Here is a 22,057-nt window from a genome sequence, read left to right on the forward strand (position 1 = left end):
TTGATCCTAAAGGGGGCAATACACAGTATTAAGAACTAAGGGTATGCAGACTTTTGAACAGGGATCAGTTAAATTTTTTCTTTGTTGCCATGTTTTGTTTTATGATTGTCCCATTCTGCTATGACCTACAGTTGAATGTGAATCCCATAAGAAATAAAAGATGTGTTATGCCTGCTCACACCTTTTCTTTACAAATGGTACATATATTATCAATTCTCCAAGGGTAGGGAAAGTTTTGAGCACAACTGTGCCTTGGAGCCCTTTACCTTATAATTTCCATACTCCACATGACATTACTTCTGCCGATATATTTTCCCAGGAAAAAAAATCACTGTGCGCTCCAAGTGAGTACCTGAATTAGGGAGACTGGTGCCATGTACCAGGCAAGACTAGAGGCCCGGTATTTGAAGCAAGATAAATACTTGGATTATCTGCATGAAGATGATGCTTTAGCCAGTGCAGCAGAGATGGTCCACCTTCACACCTGTGCATGCAGTTTGTTCACGCTATAAGCACATTAGACAATATCACAATACTACTCAAGTACATACAGTGCATGTACAAACCCGATCCCAAAAAAGTTGGGACACTGTACAAATTGTGAGTAAAAAAGGAATGGAATAATTTACAATTCTCATAAACTTATATTTAATTCACAATAGAATATAGATAACATATCGAATGTTGAAAGTGAGACATTTTGTAATGTCATGCCAAATATTGGCTCATTTTGGATTTCATGAGAGCTACACATTCAAAGAAAGTTGGGACCGGTAGCAGTAAGAGGCCGGAAAAGTTAAATGTACAGATAAAGAACAGCTGGAGGACCAATTTGCAACGTATTATGTCAATTGGCATATTGGGAATAAAAAGAGCCTCTCAGAGTGGCAGTCTCGATCAGAAATCAAGATGGGCAGAGGATCACCAATTCCCTCAATACTGCGGCGAAAAATAGTGGAGCAATATCAGAAAGGAGTTTCCCAGAGAAAAATTGCAAAGAGTTTGAAGTTATCATCATCTACAGTGCATAATATCATCCAAAGATTCAGAGAATCTGGAACAATATCTGTGTGTAAGGGTCAAGGCCGGAAAAACCATACTGGATGCCCATGATCTTCGGGCCCTCAGACGGCACTGCATCACATACAGGAATGATACTGTAATGGAAATCACAACATGGGCTCAGGAATACTTCCAGAAAACATTGTCGGTGAACACAATCCACTGTGCCATGGCTAAAACTCTATAGGTCGAAAAAGAAGCTGTATCTAAACAGGATCCAGAACTGCAGGCGTTTTCTCTGGGCCAAGGATCATTTAAAATGGACTGTGGCAAAGTGGAAAAATATTGTGTGGTCAGACAAATCAAAATTTGAAGTTCATTTTGGAAAACTGGGACGCCATGTCATCCGGACTAAAGAAGACAAGGACAACCCAAGTTGTTATCAGCGCTCAGTTCAGAAGCCTGCATCTCTGATGGTATGGGGTTGCATGAGTGCCTGTGGCATGGGCAGCCTACACATCTGGAAAGGCACCATCAATGCTGACAGTTATATCCAAGTTTTAGAACAACATATGCTCCTATCCAGATGTCTTCTCTTTCATGGAAGACCTTGCATTTTCCAACATGACAATGCCAGACCACATACTGCATCAATTACAATGTCATGGCTGCATAGAAGAAGGATCCGGGTACTGAAATGGCCAGCCTGCAGTCCAGATCTTTCACCCAAAGAAAACATTTGGCGCATCATAAAGAGGAAGGTGCGACAAAGAAGACCTAAGACAGTTGAGCAACTAGAAGCCTGTATTAGACCAGAATGGGACAACATTCCTATTCATAAACTTGAGCAACTTGTCTCCTCAGTCTCCAGACATTTGCAGTCAGTTATAAAAAGAAGAGGGGATGCCACACAGTGGTAAACATGGCCTTGTCCCAACTTTTTTGAGATGTGTTGATGCCATGAAATTTAAAATCAACTTATTTTTCCCTTAAAGTGATACATTTTCTCTGTTTAATCTATGTTGTATTCTGAATAAAATATTGACATTTGAAACTTCCACAACATTGCATTTTGTTTTTATTCACAATTGTACAGTGTCCCAACTTTTTTGGAATCGGGTTTGTATGAAGTATTGAACAGATTAATAAATGTTCAATAAAACACAGATTCATATCTTAAGGTACTTTGAAATTAAAGCATGGAACAAAAAAATAATTTGAGACAAAAAAATAAATAATGGAATCATTTTTTTTAGCAAAATGTTACTCTTCAAAGTAGCCACCGTATGCAGGCATAAAAGCCGAACAGACTCATTCATCCTACAATTCACCCCAAACTAATGCAATGGGGTTTAAGCCGTTTTGGTTCAGGGTACCACTCACTCTTTGCAAGTTACTCTGGATCTAGCAAAAGAACACAAGACCATCACACTTCCTCCTCCATGTTTGAAAGTTGGTGTCACACACTGTGGAACCATCCTTTCTCCTACTCAGTGGTGTACAAAAACCCAGCTTTGTGAACCAAAGATTTCCAATTTTGTTTAATTGCTCCATAAGACCTTCCAGTCCTCAATAGTGCACTGAGGGTGTTTCATGGCCCAGACAAGCGTCTTTTTCTTATTTTTCCAGCTTAATAATGGCTGCTGCTCAAAGTCTTCTCTACACAGTTGAAACTGAGACTTGCTTACTTTGACCAGTTTTAAGCTGTGGTTGAATCTGTTGTACTGTTGACGCTCTGAAACTTGCTTTGGGTCTGCCAGACCTCTTCCTGTCAGAGTTTCCAAGTATCTTTTGATGGTGTAGGAAACTGTACCAACTGACTCCATAGCTTTCTTTTGCAATTTCTCTTAAGGAAAGACCAACACTTTTGAGAGTTTTAATGGTCTGTCTCCCTTTGTTGATTGCCTTTTTCTTACCATTAGAATAGCAATATACTACTTCCTGCAATTAAATACTGTCCAAATAATTTGTAAGAGGTTGTAGTAACACATATGTTCTAACATTGCTATTATACAGGCAGGTTATATTTTTGTAACCAACAAAAATTGGGACAGCTTAAGGAATTGTTAACATAAACTTTCAAATCTTAATTTACTACCATTGCTGCAGAACAGCGGTAAGTTGTTTACCCATTACTTGTTCCCTGAAAAAGTCCTTTTGTGAAATGCAACATTTTTTTCATGTGACCTAAACTTTTTTCTTTTACCTCTTACCTCTTAGTTGACCGCTTACCTTTGAACCATTTCAGGTTATTTAATGTACTTGAAATGCTTACATTTTGATAAAAACTGGGAAAATGTGAGTGTTCTAAAACCTTTGACCGGTAGTGTAGATATTTAATTATGATTGTACCGACGTTGTGGCACAGGTGTCAGGAACGATAGGCTTGCTCTTCTTAAAAGCTGAACAATACAGACAGATGTTAGTCATTGTCTGTAATAATCTAAGGCACCAGGAGCTAGCCATGCATTATTTAGGTAAATATATTTTGTTAATAATAAAAAAAATCTGCATTGATCACTGCTTTGAACAATGAGTAATTGCAGAACAGTGACACACACATATAGGTTATGTGCTCTGAGTGATAGTGCAGTAATGCACACTGGATGTATGGCTTTTACCTACATATAAAGTGCACTTCTGAGTTTCCCACTCACAAACAAATGATTAAAAGTATCATGTAGAATCAAATAGGACAAATTAGGGCTCCATCTTAAAAATGTGACACTTTTCGAAATAAACCTTATGGGTCATAGTGGGAAACAATAAACAACACAATAAAAACATGTTTTTTATCCATTTCCTCAATGTTTCGCAGACCACCTAATTAATTGTAGTGTCTGCCAAGTGGTCTACGTTTTTATGACGGCAAAGGTCTTGCAACAGGATATGTTTCAAAATTTTTAGCCTGAAAACTATCTGGTCTTTAACACTCAAAACCCAAATAATATTTGTGTATTTTCAGCCAAGATTAGTAGTTTGATTAGCTCTGAAAAATCCATGACAAGCAAATGCTGGAATGTGCAGAGGAGACCCATGGGAATAAAACATTGAGGGAATGGATAAAAAGTAAATGACACTTTATACGGATTCTATATACCCGAGTAAGTAACTCTCGAATGCCATGTTCCACTTTACAAAGTCCAATTTTTTTTTTAAAGAGTCTTGCACTGCAGCCAATGGGGGGGTGGCTTAGAAAGTGCTTCTGGCTATGCCCTCTATATTTTCCCAGATTAATTGAATCTTTACAGGATTCTTTAAACCCTAATGAGTAAATCATGGCATTCCAGATTTACTCATTAGGGTATAAATAATCCTGTCAAGAATCCAGTAAAGTCTTACATTGTCTATTTATTTTTTATTAGGCAATTTGCTTAGGCCAAATTTGGGTAAAGAGGGGTGTCAAACCGGTTCCACGGAGGGCCGAGTGTCTGCAGGTTTTTGGTTTTTCCTATAAATTGGTTCCTAGTTCATACCTACACAACCAGGTGAGGGTAGAAACTAACCAATCAGTGACCTAATTAACCAATCAAGTACAAGGAGAGAGCAAAAACCTGCAGACACTCGGCCCTCCGTGGAACCGGTGGTTGTTCAAATTAATTTATTTGAAACTTACATAATTATAATATTATTTGATCTTTGCATTCATTAGAAAAAATGCCATATCTTTAGACGTTACCATCTTAAAAGGGAGTAATTCTGTATGCAATATATTGACATTGGCGCTTTTATTCTGAAGGTTTCCTCATTACAATACACTCATGACGTCATCGGCAGTGCTACTGGCAGAGTGCTTGTGAGCACAACTCTTTCGGTCCGCTTCAGTCTCCATTGGCTCATAAGTAGTAGTGGGGCCATTACCGCCATCACCAGCGTTAGCGATTGATTTGGAATACAGTAGCTGGGAAATACATTTCATTTTGAGAAAGCATTTGGTATGTAATCGTCGCAGGGCAATTTGAAGGGAGTAGCTAGCGGGATGGCTAGTCTAGTGCCAAACTTAACGAACAGCAGTATTTGCTAGCTAGCTACAGTACAGTTCGGCTGTCCGAGATGGCTGTTCTTACGAAATGAGAAAATTGGCATGTGGTTGTCATGTCCAAAAACCTAAGCACGACACCCTACACCACATTTCGGAATGTTCAGCTATTTCATCTTTATGGCAACGTTAACGTATTTACTATGTCTGTGTCAAAGTGCACATCTAGCGCATGTGTAGCTCGGTTAAAGGTTTTTCAGAGTGAAAGAGGCGGAGCGAGATCCGCAATATAAATGAGGATCTCTCCACGGGGTGAGGCTAAAACTGAAATGACAGGTTTATTAATTCTGTTAAACAAAATGCTTTAGATGCGAAACGTTTCGTTCAACAGATTTTCTATGTGGTCAATTTTATGTTAGTCTCTTTCTATTTTATGTTTACACAAAACAGGGAATATCCAGGGACCTACCTGTAAGTGTACTGTAGAAACTTTGACATGTAGAACATTAATTGAGGTGTATTCATTCCATTTTCCAAGTATATTCGTTCTGCATTTATTGACCAAATAGTCATAATACCCATAAACCCTTGCAGCATACATTTTTGGTTTAATGCCATTGTTATTTTTTTCTATTAACAATTTGTTTCAATGTCACATTTAGTTCAGGCTGGAATGCGTACGCACCTTGGATGCAAAATAATTTAGGGACCAATGCAACGAGTCTGAAAATAATTAATGGAAACCAATATGTTTTCAATATTCTTAGTAATGATTTAATAATCCATGTAACTCATAGGCACTTGTTCTATGGAAATCTTTCAGTAAAAAAAACAAGTCTTTCCTAACAAGAGATGGGAAAGATTGGAATATGAAGAAACCGTAGTCCCACTGTTAAGGCTAACTAAGAGTAAATGCTACACTATATCATGCTTTACAGCCATCACCGAAACCATGTTCTTTATGTTTACTATTCCGGTGAACGAGTGTCAAAGATCCGTGGATCATCGTTCATTTTTTGTCTCCGTTTCTTTCTGTGAACGAGATTCAAAGAGCAATGAATCACTGTTCATATTGTTAATCCTTCCTTCCGGTGAATGAGATTCAATGATCCAAAGATCCTACTGAGATTAATCATGATTCACCAAAAAATGTGTTAAAAAAGAATGAATCGTTTGTGAATGCCCCTTCAATACAACATTGATTCTCAATAATAGGTCTGGGACAAGGATGTTGTTATATCCAATATCTCTGAGGTACCCTTGACTATCCTGGCTGATGGAATCCACTTGATTATGGGGATTTATCCAATTTTGTCACCTCTTGCATCCTATCTTCCATCCTCCAAAGGAGGGTGAACATGGAAGGAAATGCCCATGTCCTGTCATCGCCATTCCACTTCAAGCAAATTTCATTTAGCTATGCAAGAGAGTTTATGGAAGGACACAATTCCACTAGGCTACTAACAAATTTAAGTCTACTCTACCAGTCAATCTATTGTTGATTTCGGGATCATGGAAAAGTGCTGTCTGAAGACTTGAATTAGGAAATGCAACAGAGCTAATATCAGATGAATGTTGGAATTCAAAGTTTTGAGTTCTGGAAATGGTCCTCTAATTGGTCAAATGGTTCAAATGCTTGATTATATTCCTGGTCCATATGTGTTAAGAGAAGAAATTGAAGTCCTTCTCTTTGAAAATTACAAGCAGGTCTATGATGTGAAATTCAGATTTGTCCAGAGTGAACTAATACCACTACAGTTAGCTTAAACACACAATTGTGTCATGACAGATCTACAGTTCTATCCATGTTTAAGTTGCTTGTCCACGAGAGATTTAATTTTATTTTGCACAAGCTTACATTTTCACCGAATGAAATTGAAAGTAATTTCACATTCTTTCCACTTCAGATTGGGGGTGTTTACGAATACACTACATTGATTTATCAGGTTTATAGCTTTAGTTTGTAACTGGTTTGTTTGTGTGTGCATATCCAATGCCCTTGTCATTTTCAAACTCAAATGGCAAGGTAAAATCATAGTGCTTTCTTTATTAAAATATCTATTCAGGCATTGTAAGATCTGGCAGGTGACGGTAGTGTCTTAGCAGGGGAACACGGCCAAGCAATAACTGAAATGAGAGACACACATTGTTGCTATTTAGGAAAATGTGTGGAGATGATCTGTTAAAATTATCCAATCAAAAAATTATTTTATTTTATTGGCCAGCTACCATATGGTCCCAAAAGGAGATGAGTTCACAAATGACTGCTATGACTTCTCATCTACCAACAGGTATACACTGAGCTAAAACATTACGACCACTCACGGGTGAAGTGAATAATGTTAATAATCTCCTTACAAGGTCTGGGTAGATTAGATGGTAAGCGAACATTAAGTTCTCGGATAAAGTCTTGGATGCAGCAGAAATAGGTGGGAGTAAAGGCCTGAGCGACTTTGACAATGGCTAAATTGTTATGGCCAGATGACTGGGTCAGAGCATCTCAGAAGCTGCAAGACCTTTGGTGTGCAGACCATTCAGAGTGAACATGACCCCTATCCACTGTCAGAAATGGGCATGCGTGCATTGGAACTGGGTCAAGCCATTCATGTGAACATCAATTTGATACGTGCCACCTACCCAAACAACATTGCAGACCATGTACACCCCTTCATGGCAGTTGTATTCCCTGACGGTAGTGGCCTCTTTCAGCAGGATAATTTGCCCTGCCACACTGCACACACTGTTCGGGAATGGTTTGAGGGACATGAAGAACTCAAGGTGTTGCCCTGGCCTCCAAATTCCCCTGATATCAATCCAATTAAGCATCTGTGTGATGTGCTGGATCAACAAGTCCGATTTAACTCACAACTTCCAGGACTTGAAGGATCTGCTGCTAATGTATTGGTGCCAGATACCTCAGGACACCTTTAAGTGTTCATGCCTTGTAAGGTTGGCGCTGTTTTGGCAGCACGCGGAGGACCAACAGCATATTAGGCAGGGGGTCATAATGTTTTGTCTCATCAAGAGTATATTGTTAAATTATGTTTTTGTGGTATTTTATAAGAGCTTAAATGGCACACGTAGAGGCTGCAAATTGTCCCAGTTCTATAAAATGTTAATGTGAGTGGTTAAACTACAAGCCAAAACGTTTCAGCCTGATAACTCAGTAAATGTTGATCTGCAGGCATTTTATATGGTACTAATTTAGTACCATACAACCAACCTAAACTTTGTGACACAATAAAATTTAATAAATTAGCTGACACCCTTATCCAGAGAAACGAATATACATTGTTGTTTGAAATCATTTAGTACCTATAGTATTTAAAACATTCATTTATATTTTTGTTGCATGGAGGAATGTACCCATTGGAAGCCTGGGAATATTAGGTGGTTATCATATATGAGGGCCAATTTGGGGTTATCACCTCTACTCTTGACATAATTGCTATGGGACTTTTAATAATAACAGTCAGGACATCCATTTACAGTCCCATATGAAAAGGTGAGCACTAGCCAGGATTCTTAGTGGGTCCCCATGTTGCATATCATGCGTTGATATCGTCCAAACAGAATTCAGTAGATGGTTCATGGGCTTTACCAAGTTTGAAAGCTATTTTATCAGGTAATTGCCCTTCCATGGTGTAGTAACCTTTGGTTTTGACTTTTAGTGATTGTTAAATTATTCCGTTTAATTTAGAAAGTAATAGTGTAATTAGTGTCACCTAGCTGGAATCTTCCTGTAAAAAAAAACGTAGTCTACATATCATAGTGTTCTAAATATCGATAGGCAGTGAAAAAACTGTAGTATGGTAGAGTTTCTGGCTGGCTGGTGTGGAGATGGGTTGGGTGGGGGTTGCACATTGTTTTATAACACCATTATTTTATTACACTATCATGCTCAGAATTAACACTGGTCATTTCCATTAAAATCATGACAACCACCCCCTTAATTGCTGCTCTCCACAAAGTCTTGATTTATAACATATAACCTACACTTTCTAATAGTTTTTGGTGGAAGTGCAAATACGAACACACACACACACTCAAACTGACAGAAATTCAAATGTCAAATGAGACAAAAAATTTATTGTTGACAAAGGGATGTTAGGTCACAATCAAAATCAAAGTGTCTGCACCTTTTTAAGAAATTAAATGCGAAGACAATGAGGTAGAAGTAGATTTGTATGTGATTAAATACTGAAATGACAAAGTAATATGGTCTCCCGGTTGAACATCAGTTGCAAACGTGAAATGTAAAGCAGATGTATTGAACTAAATTGAAAATCTAATTTGCTTCATAACATTTTGATGCCTTTCTCTTTTGCTAGCCTTTGACATGGGATCCTCTGCAATAGAGGACACAGATGAAGCCCGCACAGAGCACATATACTGCTGTGGTGCTGTCACAGAGGTCCTAAAATTTGGCCTATGTAGCCTACACTCTGGCAGAATACTTTTTCTCATTATTCCAGGTGAGTTTCTTTAAAGCAATTTCTTAAGTCATGTGAATGCATTTCTTAACTCATGGTATACTGAGTTGTATTATTCTTGGTTTGTTTATTGCAAGATAATTATTAGATATGGCTTTTAGTAGCCGCTGATGTTCAGTGCAGGCCTACAAGGTTTAGCATTAGGGCTAGATTTTTAAGTTGATCTGTAACAAAAAGATTATTGTAAGTTTAATTTTATAACTTGTAGTTCAGTCAAACTATTAAAATAATTCCTTGCCATTTATTCCATCTTGTGTAGTTAATCACAGTTATTTTCAAGTGTTGAAATTTTGCTCTAACTTTTCTGTTACAAAAGCACTGTATTTAAAGGTGTACTGTGTTTTATTTTAAACTATGCACCTTTTTCAAGGTCAGTCCAAAAGACCAGGGTGTCACAGCCCTTAAATGTCAGCCCCCAACTTACCACAATAACTGGCAACATCTATTTGTGGCACATGTAAATCTAAATTAAAGGTTGCTGGTCTTTGATCCCATAATTCTATCATCTCCTTCTATTGTGCTCTTGATTAAGTCACCAAGTACAATAGCTGGTAGTTTAGGCTATTATATAGAACACATATCAGCCCCTCTTATCTGGAGAGCTGCTGTGGCGGCTGGCATTTGATTCAACACTGAATCACACCTAAGCTTTCCAAGATACCCTGCCGAATTTGCAAGTTTTCCTACTTACAAAGCATGTAGAGGTCTGTAATTTTTATCATAGGAACACTTCAACTGTGAGAGACAGAATCTAAAACAAAAATCCAGAAAATCACATTGTATGATTTTTAAATAATTAATTTGCATTTTATTGCATGACATAAATATTTTATCACCTACCAACCAGTAAGAATTCCGGCTCTCACAGACCTGTTAGTTTTTCTTTAAGAAGCCCTCCTGTTCTCCACTCATTACCTGTATTAACTGCACCTGTTTGAACTTGTTACCTGTATAAAAGCCACCTGTCCACACACTCAATCAAACAGATTCCAACCTCCCCACAATGGCCAAGACCAGAGAGCTGTGTAAGGACATCAGGGATAAAATTGTAGACCTGCACAAGACTGGGATGGGCTACAGGACAATAGGCAAGCAGCTTGGTGAGAAGGCAACAACTGTTGGCGCAATTATTAGAAAATGGAAGAAGTTCAAGATGATGGTCAATTTCCCTCAGTCTGGGGCTCCATGCAAGATCTCACCTCGTGGAGCATCAATGATCATGAGGAAAGTGAGGGATCAGCCCAGAACAACACGGCAGGACCTGGTCAATGACCTGAAGAGAGCTGGGACCACAGTCTCAAAGAAAACCATTAGTAACACACAACACTGTCATGGATTAATATCCTGCAGCGCACGCAATGTCCCCCCTGCTCAAGCCAGCGCATGTCCAGGCCCGTCTGAAATTTGCCAATGATCATCTGGATGATCCAGAGGAGGAATGGGAGACGGTCATGTGGTCTTATGAGACAAAAAGAGCTTTTTGGTCTAAACTCCACTTGCTGTATTTGGAGGAAGAAGATGGATGAGTACAACCCCAAGAACACCATCCCAACCGCTTAGCATGGAGGTGGAAACATCATTCTTTGGGATGCTTTTCTGCAAAGGGGACAGGACCACTGCACCGTATTGAGGGGAGGATGGATGGAGCCATGTATCGCGAGATCTTGGCCAACAACCTCCTTCCCTCAGTAAGAGCATTGAAGATGGGTCGTGGCTGGGTCTTCCAGCATGACAACAACCCGAAACACACAGCCAGGGCAACTAAGGAGTGGCTCCGTAAGAAGAATCTGTATGGAGAAGGTCTGTATGGAGGAGTGGGCCAAAATCCCTGCTACAGTGTGTGCAAACCTGGTCAAGAACTACAGGAAACGTATGATCTCTGTAATTGCCAACAAAGGTTTCTATACCAAATATTAAGTTCTGATGTATCAAGTACTTGTCATGCAATAAAATGCAAATTAATTACTTAAAAATCATACAATGTGATTTTCTGGATTTCTGTTTTAGATTCCGTCACTCACAGTTGAAGAGTACCTATGATAAAAATTACAGGCAGTGTATCAAATACTTGTTCTCCCCACTGTGTATCCTTTGTCTTTTAGGCTGAATGGGATCATGTGATGGCTTGTAAACATTAGCTTTCCTTGTGGATTGTTTATTAATTTCCCAAATTCAACCAAACACAAGGTTAGGCTACTTGAATAGGCAAACTCATAAGGTAGTTTTTATGTTCATATGCAAACACGCTACAACCAAGGTATTAGCATGTGGATTCGTGCACACGTCGTCTCAGGACTAGTTAGATCAGAGGATCAGAGTAGGGAGGTGCAGTTGGCCTTCTTGTCAGATTGTTTATTGAGACAGACAAAGGTGCGGGGATAGTTATTCCTATTCCCGACAACTTGGAACAGCGCATCCATTTTACTAACGGATGTGTGGCCTACTGTCGTTAGGCAGGATTAATGAACTAGTGCAGAGTAAACACAATTTACATGAATGCCTATATTGAGAAATAAATGACCTGTCAAGCGCTTTGGCCAGGTTAAGCACCAAAAATTAGGAACAGGGATTTTAAATTATTTACAAAAGTTCACTTTGACAGCCCCAATTGCTTGTATTATGCAAAATATCACTTCACCATACAATAAATAATGATAGTGCGAACTCAGCTATGTTTAATCATGTGAGTTTGTGCAGGTAGGCATTTCTTCTGTGCAACAGTGCGTAACCATGCATGTGTGCAGTTTAGAGAGAGTGTTAAGCTTTCTCACTATCATGTTACTATGTTAGTGTCAGTTCAAATAGTAGAACGCAAACATAGGTCTTGTGCCTTGATATGATTTTTTATATAATCGTTTTTTTTATGTGCATTGCTATTGAAAGCTTAACTGGGTGGGATTTCCTATGGGTTAGGAAGTCTTACTTGGATTGTAACCCTGACCGTTGGGGATAAACAAACGGATTATAGCCAATTAATTATAGTTTTGAGTAGGGCTGCAGAATTCCTGAAACTATTAATTGTTTCCTGCTTGTTTCTTCATGAATTTGGAATTTTGGAACGCTATCGTGAGCACACTTTCCATAACTGCAGATGGCAGTAAATAGCCAACCATGTTATTATACCTTTCAAACCACATTGCCCAGGTGACCGTATACACACTCTTAGTTTGTGTAAAACTCAGTAGTTGAACCAGTTGTATTAAATGTTTTACTTAAATATTTAGATTGCCTCATTGGTGCTGGCCAGGCACACACAGACGTCACAGTGGGACTGTTACACCAGGGATTCCACAAATGAGTGGGTCAGTGATGTCTTGTCATACAGATCCATCATGATATGACACCAGAAATGTGCTGAAGTGCAGGTAGTCATATGTATATTTGACACTGGCTCCAAATTCGAGAGTTTGGTCCTGGGATGAAATGTTTTCTGTTGCCTTGTGTTTAAATTAGGAAATGTTGAGAACGATGAGCTTTAGTTTCAAGGGGAGAAGCTTACTCATGCCATTGACCTTTGAAAGGTCGCAGTGACTGGAGCTCGTTCATTGCCCTCTAAATATCACTGACCATAGGACTCAATAGATTCTTTATGGTAGCCAAAGATACCGTGAAGGCCCTGTTATTGTAGACCAGCTGCCCTTTCCCTGTGATCAGAGGAATGATCTTTGGGTCTACCCTGTGTCCAACCTTAACTCACAGGTGCATCTGTATTCTCTGAGGTGTGTGTGTTTTGATTGACAGTAGAAAGGTTGGAAACACCTACTCATTCAGGGATATTTCTTTATTTTTTACTATCCTACATTGTAGAATAATAGTGAAGACATGAAAACTATGAAATAACACATGTAATCAAACCAAAAAGTAGCCACTCTGCCTTCATGACCGCTTTGCACACTCTTTGCATTCGCTCAACCATCGTCATGGGATAGTCACCTGGAATTAGGATGGACACGGTTAGTCGAATATTCAAATTACTGAAATTAACTTGGTATTCAAGTAATTGTGTGTGTATTAATTTTGCCCCCAAAATTGTTTTACATGTATTTATTTTTTGTTTTTGAAATAAATAGACCTCAACATAATTTGTCTAAGTACTATTACAGTTCCAATCTATGATGATATACCATGACATATATATAAAACAAGTATACATACATTTTAAGTAATTATTTTATGACATGCACTCACACGTGTTTACTCTTTACGTTTGTCAATAAAATGCTTAGTGATGTGGTGGCCCCATCAGAGTTATGGAGTATATGCTGCATAGCCTATTGTTACCAAGCGGATGAAAGTTAGCTTGAGATATTAAGAGTCCAATTGGAATAATTTATAAATTTCTCTGGGCTAAATCCAGAGTCTATTTGATTTTTGACTAGGTCAAAAGTATGACCAGATGGACAAGGACAGGGATAGCAACGGGCCCCCCAAACCAGGAACTCCGCAGGTGTGGACCAGGACCTCATCTCCTCCTAAAATTTTAAACTGGAAGAGACTGAGAAAAGTTAGATTGCATTCCTCATACCCCCCAGCATAATAATATAGCAGCGTAACACCTTGGAACTGAGACGGGGGGGTCCGGCGACACTGTGGCACTACCCGGGGGGGCCCCGGACAGGGCCCAACAGGCAGGAAATCAATCCAACCACATTGCCAGGCATCAACCAAAGGGACACCCACCAACCGCAACCCCTCTGAATGAGGGCCGAGTATTGCCAGCAGCCTACAGCCCAATTGCACAAGTGCGCTACAGAGAGTCAACAACAAGCAAGTGACCCCCGAAAGGCATTGGAGGGAGGGCATCCCAGTGGCGACGAGAGCCCACCTGGCAAGACAGCAAGGGTGGACAGCATCAAGTTTTTAATAGACACTTGAAAGTTTGCACTGAGTTTGCATTTCTAACCTTAATTGGCAGATCATTCCACAGTAGTGGAGCTTTATGAGAAAAGGCCCTGCCGCCAACTGTTTGTTTAGAAATTCTAGGTACAATTAAAAGGCCTGCAACTTGCGATTGTAGGTTACGTGTAGGTATGTATGGCTGGATCATTTCAGCAAGGTAAGTAGGAGCAAGTCCATGTATTGATTTATAGGTTAAGAGTAAAACCTTAAAATCAGCCCTAACCCTAACAGGCAGCCAGTGTAAGGACGCTAGGACAGGAGTAATGTGTTCCAATTTTTTTGTTATAGTTATGATTCTAGCAGCCGTGTGCAGCACTAATTGAAGTATATTTATATTTTTTTCGGGATAACCAGAGAGAAGAGCATTGCAGTAATCTAGTGTAGAAGTAACGAAAGCATGGATTAATTTTTCTGCGTCAGTTTTTGATGGAAAGATGAAAATAAGCAACTCTTGAGACATATTTTATATGTTCATCAAAGGAGAGGTCAGGGTCAAGGGTAACGGCAAGGTTTTTTACAATTTTTTGGGATACGACCATGCAGCCGTCGAGGTTCACAGTGAGATCTGCTAACAACGCTATTTGTTTCTTGGGTCCTAAAACGAGCATTTCTGTTTTCCTTGAGTTTAAGAGCAAGAAATTCTCTGTCATCCACTTCCTAATATCTGAAATGCATGCTTCCAAAGTAGCTTCTCCATGCTTCATTGAAATATATAACATTGTGTCATCAGCGTAACAGTGAAAGTTTACATTGTGATTTCGGATTACATTGCCCAGAGGGAGCATATATAGTGAGAACAATAATGGGCCCAGAACCGAGCCTTGAGGAACACTAAAGCATACCTTTGACTTGTCAGAGGTATGCTTTGTGCTATTTTTAGTGAATTTGGTACACATCCGGAGGAAATGGAGCAATTTATTATATTCAGCATTGGCTGACCTAGCACAGGAAATTGCTCCTTCAGTAATTTTGTTGGAATCGGGTCTAGCTGAGAGTTTGTGGGTTTAGAACTCATTACAAATTTAGTAAATGTGTCGAGCGATACGGTATCAACAAATTCAAGTGTCCCCATTGACACCTGGTCAGGGAAGTTCAGGACATTTTTAGTACAACTGAGATTTTGAGGATCATAACTATTTAAGGAGGAGTCAGTTATTTTTTTTCTAATGGTGATGATCTTTTCATCAAAGTAGTTCATGTATTCATTACAACTAAAGTGAAGACCCACTTCACTTGTTGAGCTTTGCTTTTTAGTTAACTTTGCAACTGTATCAAAGAGACATTTTTGATTGTTTTTGTTCACCTCAATCTGGTTGGAGAAATAAGCTGATCGAGCAGACGTAAGTGATTTTCAGTATTGTAGTGTACCATCTATCCAGGCTAGTCTAAATACATCCAACTTGGTGGAGCGCCACTTTCGCTCCAATTTTCTGGAGGCTTGCTTAAGTGCTCTAGTATTGTCTGTGTACCAGGTAGCAAGTTTCTTGTTGCGTATTTCTTTTGTTTTTAGTGGTGCAACCGTATCTAATGTATTTGCAGTATTGAGTTTAGATCCTTGATTTGATCGTTTACAGATTTATTTACTGTCGTTAATGAGCGAACTTGTAAGAATATCAAGGAATTTATTTGTAGTCCGAGAATTTATAGTATGGCTTTTGAAACTCATTGTTTGCGGAGCAAGTGGATTTCTTGTTTTAACGGTAAATGTAATAAGACAGTGATCTGATAATCCATGATTTTGGGGGGAAATTTTTAGATCTACAATATCTATTTCTCGTGACAGGACTAAATCTAAGGTGTGATTTCGGCAATGTGTTGGACCTGAGACATGTTGGATAAAACCCATTGAGTCAATTATGGCTTCAAAGGCTTTTTGATGAGGATCATTTGACTTTACCATATGAATATTGAAATCACCAAAAATTAGAATACTATCTGCCATGACTACAAGGTTAGACAAGAATTCTGGAAACTCATTGAGGAACAATGTGTATGGCCCGGGGGGCCTATAAATAGTAGCTATGTAAAACGATTTATCGGCCTGGTTAACTTTCATTAGTAAAATTTCAAAAGAATGAAACTCAGTGATATGTTTGAGAGTACATTTATATTTACTGTCATAAATATTAGCAACACCCCCTCCTTTTCGGGATGCACAAGGGATATGATCACTAGTATAACCAGGAGGAGAGGCCTCATTTAAGGCAGTGAATTCATTAGGCTTTAGCCACGTTTCACATAAACCAATAACATCTAGTTTATGATCAGAGATTAATTCATTTACGGCAACTGCCTTTGGAGCAAGGGATCTAACATTTAGGAGTCCCATTTTGAGATGCGAGGTGATACAGTAATTTTTATTTTTATTTGTGACCGAGGTGGAGGTTTTATCTTAATAAGGTATTTTTTGTTAGCACTACCTTGTTTAACTTTTCTCAGCCTGGAACGAATCACAGTGGCAATAGGTAAAGCTGTACCAACTACTCTGGCTATGCTTTCGACAGACTCCACTATGCTAGCAGGCTGGCTATTAGTCTGCGGCCTGACCTGCACCCTATCTCATGTTAGAAATAATGTTAGCTTCGAAAAAATATATATTTTGGTCCGCAAAATGGTATGTAAATGTAGCATATTAAATCTAAAGAGCTAAAATCTAAAAACCTAAAGTTGAGAGTGCGGAAAATGGTGAGTTAACACTAGGACCGCCAAAGGCCTACGGGAATTGGCATTTGATTTTGTAATTAAAATAAAACAGCCAATTTGAAAGCTACACCCTCCTTCCATGACTTTTCCTAAATAGGTGTACAGTTGTGCTCATAAGTTTGCAGACCCTGGCAGAAATAGTGACATTTTGGCATTGATTTTGAAAATGACTGATAATGTCTTTAATTCAAGGAAAGTGATCATATGAAGCCATTTATTATCACAGAGTGGTTTGGCTCCTTTTTAAATCATATAACAGTTTAATGATGATAACCGAAATCACCCAAATGGCCCTGATCAAAAGTTTACATACCCTTGAATGTTTGGCCTTGTTACAGATACACATGGTGACTCACACAGGTGAAAATGGCAACTAAAGGTGAATTTCCCACACCTGTGGCTTTTTAAATTGCAATTAGTATCTAAATATGTGTAGAAATAGTCAATGAGTTTGTTAGCTCTCACATGGATGCACTGAGCAGGCTAGATACTGAGCGATGGGGAGCAGAAAAGAACTGTCAAAGACCTGCGTAACAAGGTAATGGAACTTTATAGAGATGGAAAATTATATAAAAAGATATCCAAAGCCTTGCAAATGCCAGTCAGTACTGTTCAATCACTTAGTAAGAAGTGGATAATTCGAGGATTTCTTGATACCATGCCAAGGTAAGGTAGACCAAGAAAGATCTCAGCTAAAACTGCCAGAAGAATTGTTCAGGATACAATGAAATACCCACAAGTAACCTCAGGAGAAATACAGGCTGCTCTGGAAAAAGATGGTGTGGTTGTTTCAAGGAGCACAATATAACGATACTTGAACAAAAATTAGCTGCATGGTCGAGTTGGCAGACAATTAGCATTCTTCTGCACGAAAGCTGCGCATGGGATGCTCTTGGACTTTCCAGCACAACAATGACCCTAAGCACAAGGCCAAGTTGACCCTCCAGTGGTAACAGCAGAAAAGGTGAAGGTTCTGGAGTGGCCATCACAGTCTCCTGACCTTAATATCATCAAGCCACTCTGGGGAGATCTCAAACGTGCGGTTCATGCAAGACAACCAAAGACTTTGCCTGACCTGGAGGCGTTTTACCAAGACGAATATGCAGCTATACCACCTGCAAGCATTCGGGGCCTCATCGACAACTACTACAAGACTGCACGCTGTCATTGATGCTGAAGGGGGCAATACACAGTATTAAGAACTAAGGCTATGCAGACTTTTGAACAGGGGTCAGTTCGTTTTTTTCTTTGTTGCCATGTTTTGTTTTATGATTGTGCCATTCTGTTATGACCTACAGTTGAATGTGAATCCCATAAGAAATAAGACTGCTCAAACATGTTTTCTTTACAAATCGTACATATATTACCAATTCTCCAAGGGTGTGCAAACCTTTGAGCACTACTGTATATTACATTGTTCCGTTTTGAGAATTCTAAACTCACAAACGGAAAACTATCTAGAGCCTTTTACCGTTTTTCCACTTCATCGGCTAACAGCCCACAGCAATTAACTTTGATACCCAATGGTACCCAGGTGCTGCTAATCACCCCTCACTGAATGCATGATGTCAATGGGTAAATGCGTGACACTCCCAGATGATAGTTTTGGTTGAATTTGAATGAACTTACAAGATTTCCATAATCATTCAACAATTTAATTAGACTATTATTGAAACATAAAACAAACAAGTGTCTACTTGACATTTCATCATATGTTCACAAGTCACATGGTCACAAGTCATATGGTCACAAGTTACCATTTTCCAATAAGAGATTCAGCTAATCTAAAGTGTAAATCTAAAGAATTATTCACAGAGGAAAATACCTGATAGTTTTTTTACCAATTCAACAAACTTATTACACCGTTTACTGAAGAGTAAGATTCTACAAATGTATTTAATGCTAAATAATTATTCACAAAACCAAATACTATCAACAGCCTAATAAACTAATGAAAATATTATGGACTGTGTTCTTAAATCGTTCTATGTATTCTTTTTTAGTTGTTTTTTTCGTATGATAAGACCTTCAATACCAACACATTCTTGCATATTTTTCAAATCTATTAACCATTTAAAACAAACAAATTCTGTAATTCATTTTTTTTTGTGACTATTCTATATAGTTTGTGAGAACCCAGTAGATTAATTGATGTTCTGGATGGATGGGGATGCTGCAGAGGAGAATGTGTATGCTAATAGGGCCTATTTGTATGCTAATGACGAGAAACAGCGTTCGGTCTATGATTCTATATGTGTTATTACATAGATGTCTTCCCTAATGTTCTACAGTGTGGAAAATGGTAGAAAATACACTCTGTTTTTTCCAGACTTTTGACTGGTTCATAAAAAAACTGAATAGGTTTAATAGTAATGCTGTACAGTACATAGGCCACCACCCATCAATACATCTACCCACCATAACTCGAGGCCAGCGTCCATCATCATCATCACAGGTAAAAAGGTCACCAGCATCAAGTAAGGGTATTGCAATCAAATGCTACCTCCAGGTTACAGTCCAAAATCATACCACAAAATATTTCAGCAATGTATGAAAAAACAAAACCAATAACTTTGGCTGACATTCCAGTCTTAGCCCTCAATCCACCTGCCACAATGCTATTAGCAGTACCAGACATGTCACTATGAGATGAAACATCTGAATTGAGCTCCTATAATAAAAAAATGATTAAAATAAGTTATAATTCATATTTAAGTAGTGACTACAGTCTGTAAGACAAACCACTGCTCATTGATAACTACATTTTGCAGAGAGGGCTGACATGGTTAATGTGTTTGGAAGTAACTCAATTTCTGTCAGTACTGTGGAAGTTTGAAGTGGGCTGCTGGTGTGGGACTATATCATTCCTGCTGTAATTCAGTCACCCTGCCCAGAGGTCAAAGATGCTAGCGAGGAAGGTCTGTTTAGTGCTCAGCAGGCCCTAATGTAAAGGTGCTGGAAAAGCACAATTGCTATTGAGGGAAGTAGGAAGGCCAGACAATAAATTAAAATGGTAAGAAGGGTTGGATTTTTCTTGAATAAATCAAGTTTAGGGGGATTCAACACTAGTTGAGACTGAGACCATTTGGCCATTAGATATCATATTTAAACATGATATCTTAATCTTTAATAGGCCAACACAATGTGCTGTTGTTTTATTGTGCTTTTAGGTATTTTCCTGAGCATATGAAATCCTTAACTATATCAAAAATGTATCATTCCACCTCAGGATGTATTTTCTTATTATTAGTAGAGGTTAGTGATGCAGTGATGCACCCAAAGTCAACTTCATTTTCTTACTTTGCATTCATATTTTAACATTTATAAATTCTAGATTTTTAATAGGACTAACATAATAATGATGAAATGTCCTTTTGTTGATAAAGGCTGTTTTGTAATTATGAACACTGAAGAAAATACTTGTTTTAATTGATTTAACCAAGGAATTGCAATCGATACTATAAGGCACGTGTAGTTACAAAAAACCCACCTACACTTAATAGGTGTGTAACTTGAAATTCATTTGATGGTGAAATAATTTGTGCAATTGTGTGTCCCATCTATAGCACCAGCTACACCGGGTGGTCCAGCTATGGCCATGAAGTCAGCTTTGTTTCTTTGTGATGGCGAATGAGGAAACCAAATGATTAGTTGGACGTAATGGCGTCTGGATAGGGCATTTATTGTTTGATGTAATATTTTACTGTTGGTGTGGGATGATAGGAGAATTTCATACCACGATTATCCTGGCCAAAATTATCCTGATTTACGATTTTTATCCCGATTAATAACAGTCCCAATAAAAGTTATATCTCAAAACGGCTGATCAGATATTCTTCCATTACATAAATATTGTTCTTGTGCATTTAAATAGCCATTACAATAAAATAATATCAAATAAGATCTTTTATAATTAGCTAATACTATAACATGTAAATCTCAATGTATTTGGTTGCCAGCTTGACAATACATTGCAGAGGATGTTTAGTGGCATTTAGTAAGACATGCGGACCAGCATTTAAATAAAACAAGTAGTCTGGAACACTTCAGTGACTGGGAAGACATTTGAAAATCTATTTATGAAAATGTATTTATTTTCGGTACTGACCTGTGGGTGCACGCACTTCTGTGCGCATTTTATGTGCCTTATTAGCTAACGATAGGCCTATTTGATTTGTTGATTCTTCATAATAACTTTATAATTCATTATAACAGCTTCCCTAATGTGTGTGCATGTATGTATGGTCAATTTATACTCTATTTATACTCTCTTGTCACTTTCAGTCAGAAAGCGTTAACCATTTGCCTACAATATAAACAAAATTATAATTAGAAAATCGAAAGAGATGTGTAATTATGTATATCCTATTCATATTCATAGTTTGTTAAAAAAATTATATAAGTCTTCTAGGATATCATTGGGTTGTTTAAGCTCAACATTGTTTCAACTGATTATTTTGTAATGGACAGGGTTTTGTAGGCTACTGGTGTGGTTAGGCCAGTACTGTTGTAAAGGAATTGAAAACTAGTTTATTTTTTATATCATTACAGTACAAACCCAACTCATGATGACATTTAAGAATTTAATTTAGATTTTTATTATAATTTAGAAGATTCTTCTTTTTACGCTAACAGAGCCATTCAGGTTAATTGACAATACATTGCAGAGGATGTTTAGTAGTGTAGTACAATGTGATATGAGATGTTCGCTCCACTTGTTAAATAAAACTAGCAGTCAGGGAAACTTCAGAGGCTGGCAGTTGGAATTTTTCCACCATGTCACGATTGTTAAGTATTTTTTATTGCGATTAGTGCTAACATCGTCTATCATCCCTATTCTACTGACAGATGACTGAGATTTATGTAGTTTGGCTGCGCTACATAGCTGCATTTTCCCTGTGGCCAAGTTGCGTAGATTTGTCACAACATTGATCTCTGGTGTTATATTGGGTTGTTTCTGTCTGTTGGTGAAGTGACTGCT

At 38.3% G+C, this 22,057-nt stretch overlaps 1 protein-coding gene across 5 annotated transcripts in view; it reads left to right on the plus strand.

Annotated features, from left to right (window-relative positions):
- Positions 1-4,776: 4,776 nt before the first annotated feature.
- The window catches only part of ldah (lipid droplet associated hydrolase), a 92,917-nt gene continuing 75,636 nt past the window's right edge, over positions 4,777-22,057 (plus strand). For all 5 annotated transcript variants that reach the window (XR_002197864.3, XM_013132209.3, XM_034297594.1 and 2 more), the window contains exons 1-2: positions 4,777-4,937; positions 9,313-9,456. Coding sequence is in view for 4 of the 5 variants with exons in the window: in XM_013132209.3 (XP_012987663.1) it covers positions 9,321-9,456 (136 nt within the window). In the remaining variant the exon portion in view is untranslated. The remainder of the gene's footprint in view (positions 4,938-9,312; positions 9,457-22,057) is intronic.

This window comes from Esox lucius, chromosome 15 (assembly GCF_011004845.1).
Source record: "Esox lucius isolate fEsoLuc1 chromosome 15, fEsoLuc1.pri, whole genome shotgun sequence".
NCBI lineage: Eukaryota > Metazoa > Chordata > Actinopteri > Esociformes > Esocidae > Esox > Esox lucius.